At 44.2% G+C, this 5,157-nt stretch overlaps 1 gene segment (V, D, J or C); it reads right to left on the bottom strand.

The window, feature by feature from the left end:
• Positions 1-92: 92 nt before the first annotated feature.
• On the bottom strand, positions 93-4,785 carry LOC123971835. The segment is given in 3 exon segments: positions 93-100; positions 4,112-4,438; positions 4,527-4,785. Coding segments are annotated over 3 exon segments (381 nt in total).
• Positions 4,786-5,157: the final 372 nt, after the last annotated feature.

The raw sequence follows: 5,157 nt of genomic DNA, 5'->3' as shown, positions 1-5,157 counted from the left end.
GGAAGAGATAACTCTGTTATTTCATGTTGTAAAAGACTCAACAAATGAATCCCATCCAGAAAAGTTAGTAATGAAACTTTCTCAGCAGGATCTCACATACCTGTTAGAATGGATAGTAACAGTAGAGAAAGTACATAATAGTCCAATGACAGCATGTTGAATAAAGGGAATGTTTCTGCTTTGTGTATTGAACTCTGCTGAATATGGAAGTTCCTCTCTCTTCTATAGTTCACTAACAGCTTAGCTCCTCCCTCAATCTCTCCGTCTCCTCGCAGCTCTGTAGGTTATAGTGGCTTCTAGTGGTAAGGGCTGTGAATTGCAACCTGATATTAACCAATGGCACACTGGCTGCTCACCCCTCCCTTTGGAAGTCTATAGGAGAAGCTACGGTGTCCGACACGTTCTGTTGGTTCTTGTGCTACATAATACTTGTGGTCCTCCATTTGTCCAAATTCTCCTTCTCTTCTTACTTCTAAAAACCAGACGACTACTTCTTCTTCTTCGTACTTATTCAGTGCAGTGACGAAATGCACTCTGTAGTAGTGATGGGAAAAGTCACTCTTTTGAAAGACTCGAGTCACCAAATCTTACTCATTAAAATGAACTAATCTTTTTTTGTGTCATTTCGTTTATTTTAACTAGGCTGGTTATTGCGGTGCTGCAGCCCTCTAGTGGGCGATTAAAAAAAAACAGTTCTCAAACACAGAAGGCTGCCTGGCTTGCTCTAATCGAGTATAATGCTCAAATTCACCTCTTGATCTTTCTTGGTTCTATAAAGCCCCATGGGGCCACAACCTAATTCAAACCATGGAAAAACCACAGAAATATGTTGTCAATATTCAATTAAGCTGCTACTCCGGCTAAATCCGTTCATTTTCACAATCTTTCCTGAGTATACTAGCAGGCCAGCCATATATATATAATTATTACTATCACTATATCTCTAAAGTGCTCATTCATACAGCAGCCAAACGCCTATCCATGAGTAAAATCTATATATTAACATCAGATTTACAGGGAATATATTGAAGTAATAAGCTTGACACACTATGAATAAAACACACTCTTATTAAAATGTAACAAATTTAATAATAATCTCAAACACGGCAGGTTGTTCACCAGTGAGGAGCGGTGAAACAACAGCACGGCTCTGTCGATAAATAAAAAGTAAAAGTTACGTTGTGTTCTCTGGCGGACCGGATCAGCTGTTAGCTGTAAACAAACCACAGGGTTAACGCTAACGTTGCTACGTGGCTGTGTTTTAATGGTTTAACGGTCTGTTTGCTTTGGAGAGGAGACGACCTCTGATGTAATTCGGCTCCAGGTAGAACCCTGTCAGGGCTCTGAAGTGGACCCAGAACAACTCTTATCAGCTGTTGGCTGGAAACACCAGCAGGACTAAAGTTACGGTGCGGCTGTGTTAAAACTATAACTTAGCACAACATCACTGCGGTGTAATAACGTTATGCTTTATTAAATGTCGCAAAATTATTGTGGTGTATAACATATGTGCATTTGACCATTACAGTTTAACATAATGCTCTGTAGCTGGGGACAGTGAACCCTTATGGGGACAGTGAACCCTTATGGGGAAGTAATGATTGATGGGTGTACAAAGAGTGAACCCTCCTATGGAATTTGACCTCTGACCCAGTGGTAGGGAGAGTAGAGATTAGTGTCTATGAAGGGACTTTGCCCTTATATGGTTTTTAGCAGAGACCTAAACATGTCCTATATAAGCTGTGTTCAATGTACAGAGAGACAGAGTGGTCATCGGGCTGGGTCACTCTCCAAGCTGCTGCAGAGCTTGTAATTGATGCTGAATTCTTTGATGTAATAAACTTTTATAACCAAGAACAGTGTCAAGCGGATTTCTTCTCAACACATCACGCAGCATTATTGTTCGGACACCACATTATCATAATAGATATTCGATATATGTCAGTCCAGTGACTGTTACCTGACAACAGACCTGCCTCTCATTCCCCGGTGCTGGCAGGAAGTCAGCCTGCCGAGTGAAGACAGACTCCGAGGACCCATGTGAGCGCTGAACGATTAGCTGCCATTGCAGCATTCCATGCCCCTCTGAGTGATGGGCCCTTGGGGAGTCTACCACTGGTTGTGCGATTCCTCCATGAAGCCCGGAGGATGAGACCTGTGAGTCGGGTTCCCACCTGGGACCTGGCAGTGGTTCACCTCTCTGAGGAGGGTGGGGGATCTCCAGGCACTTTGGGTTTCTCCTCGATGCCTGGAGTTTGCCCCGGGGAGGGTCAGGGCCATCCTGCACCCTTGTTCAGGTTATGTCCCTAAGGTTCCGGCCAGACTGGCAGGGTCCACGGTGCTGCAGGCGTTTCATCCCCCACCTCATGTGACGGCGGAGGACGGGAGACTTCATCTGCTCTGCCCTGTCAGAGTGCTGAGTATTTATACTCTGAGGTCTTCCCGGTGGAGGAAAGCAGACCAGTTGCTGGTGTGTTTCGGGTCCCCCAAGGCTGGGCTCTCCGCTTCTAAACACACCATGAGCAACTGGATCGTTCAGACTATTTCCCTGGCCTATCAGGTGCACGGTTTGCCTTCACCTATATGTAAGGGCGCACTCTACTCGAGGCATGGCGGCTTCTAGGGCCCTCCTCGCAGGGGCATCGCTCCAGGATTTGTGTGATGCGGCTGACTGGGCCACCCCTCACACTTTCATCTGGTTTTACAGTCTGGACCTTCCTTCTGCACCCGGCACCCGTGTGCTCTCCTCTTAGTCGTGCCTCAGGTTGCACGCTGGGGGTAGGCGGGGTTTCGGCGCGGCCTAAGTGGTTATCTCATTCCCATAGTGTTGTCACCTAGTGTCTCGTTCCCCTTCTCGGGGAACAAGGGTTACATACGTTTCCCGAGACGTTCCCCTTTGAGGGAAGTCGAACTGCATCGGTCCGCCACACCTCACCCCGCCTGAAGTTCCTTGCTTCATAGAAAAGGGCTAATGTGTCCTGTGTGCCGGCGTGCTTATATACGCCTACGTCACACGCTACCGTTCTAGCAACACCAATAGGATTGGAGTAGTTTCATTCATAATTCAGCCCTGCCACGCCCAGAGGCGTTCCCATACTGTCGTCGCCGACGCAGTGTCTCGTTCCCCTTCTCTGGGAACAAGGTTTACATTCGTAACCCGAGACGTTTTCCTTGGCCGACCTCTTGGACGTCTGTTGCTCTGTACACCAGTACTTTTTCTTTTTCAGGACATTCCAAATTGTTGTGCTTGCTATGCCCAATGTTTGTCCAGTGGCTCTGGTCGATTTTGCTTCTTTTCTCAGCTTGACAATGGCTTGCTTTTCTCCAATAGACAGCTCTCTGGTCTTCAAGTTGGTTTATCCTCTTTAACAGGAAATGCAGTCTTTATATGTTTGAACTAAGGATGAAAACTTAGACTACTCATGCAGAGCTATTTAATGTTTGGACAATCAACCTAAAAGGCAACACCTGGGCAACAAGAAACATCTGGCAGTCACATGTTCCAATACTTTTGCTCACTTGAAAAATGGGTGGGTCCAAACAAAGGGTGGTCCGTCCTGAGTTGTTTAACACATCTAGATGTGAATACCAGGAAATAAAAGAAGAAATTCTGACCTCTTGTCTCATCTTTTGATCTTAAACCTAAATGTCTTCAGTGAACAACAAAAACAAAACAATTTGCCTTACCGTTCCAATGGGTTTCTCACTGGGTTTTACATCCAGCATCATCAGTGAAGACTCCCCATACTGTCCTGCCTTAACATGGAGGGAAACTGATGGAAACCTCAGGACAGGAAGTTCTTTGTATTGTCTTTATTCTTCAAGTGGAAAATAAGTTGGTGTGTTAACAACATCAGGTACTCAAATGAATATAAATGTAAAGAAAATGTTATCTACATAGTTTACATCACTCTCCTTATTATCATCATCAGTGTTTTAGAGATATTTACAATCTAATTCATTTTTTTTTATTGTTTCTGCCCAATTTTTCTTAAAGTTTTTATCATCAGTACAACAAATCCAGACTGTATTATAAATCACTGAAGTTTAACAGAGTGTGACTCCCTCTAGTGGACGTTGTGGAGTATTCTGTTGTCTTTGCTCCAAAGGTTTTTGTACAGAGTTTTGGTGTTTCCTGTCACTGTGGGCCGCAGAGCACAGTAGTACACAGCAGAGTCAGACAGCTGAAGCTTCTGGATCTTCAGAGGAACTGATGTCTTGTTGATTTTGGCAAAAATTCTTTCTTCCTCTAAAGGGGTATCCTGTGTTCCAGAGTACAGTTGCAGCATAAACTTTGGGTAATCATTTTCTTCTTGTTTGTACCAGAACAAATAGGAATATGTAGCTGTTTCAAAAGTACAGCCAAGTGTAACTGTGTCTCCTTCAGCAGCAATGACATCTCCTGCTGGCTGGGTCACTCTGTCTTCTCCTTTACACTCTGGGGAAGAAGAGAACATGCAGAGGAAGAGATGGATCAATAAAGATGATTGATTAAAGGAGAACAATCAGTAGGTTTAAAGAGTTACCTAGCCAGAGAGTCAGAATCAGGATGTTTCTCAGCCAGTGGTTCATGTCTGCAGTGAGAGGGGAGGAGAGAGAGGAAGAACATTGATACTCTGATGGATCTGGGCCTTCACATCATTGGCCCTTCCTCTTCATCATCTGTTGAGGAACTCTCAACATTTACATCTCAGCTGTTTAGCTGATGCTCTTATCCAGAGCAGCTCATAATGAGGAGCTTTAACATGTGAACTTTCTGTTACAACAAAGTCTCTTTAACCACTTTTCACCCTGGTAGAATGATGAAATCATCATCACCAGTCTGGAATTTGTATTTGTCTCATCATCAGTGATAGTAAAATGAACTGTGTAGAAGAAGTCTTCCTTGTTGAGTGTCTCGCTGTAAATAGATAGCTGTTGTGTTTTATTAATAACAGGAGTAACATTGTAATGTGTCTTTAGATTGTGTTGTCAGTGTCCACTTGGTAGTGTTGTTGAGTTAAAGGAGGAGGTGAAGTGAGTAAATCTTCAGAGGAGCTGTCAGGTTTTTGTACAGAGTTTTGGTGTTTCCTGTCACTGTGGGCTTCACAGCACAGTAGTACACAGCAGAGTCTGTCACTGCAGCAGAGGAGATCTGCAGATCCATTTGGGTTTTAT

The sequence above is a fragment of the Micropterus dolomieu genome, linkage group LG06, assembly GCF_021292245.1.
Source record: "Micropterus dolomieu isolate WLL.071019.BEF.003 ecotype Adirondacks linkage group LG06, ASM2129224v1, whole genome shotgun sequence".
NCBI classification, from domain to species: Eukaryota; Metazoa; Chordata; class Actinopteri; order Centrarchiformes; family Centrarchidae; genus Micropterus; species Micropterus dolomieu.
Note: the sequence above shows the minus strand (reverse complement) of the source record. Positions and strands in the feature narration are given on the sequence as shown.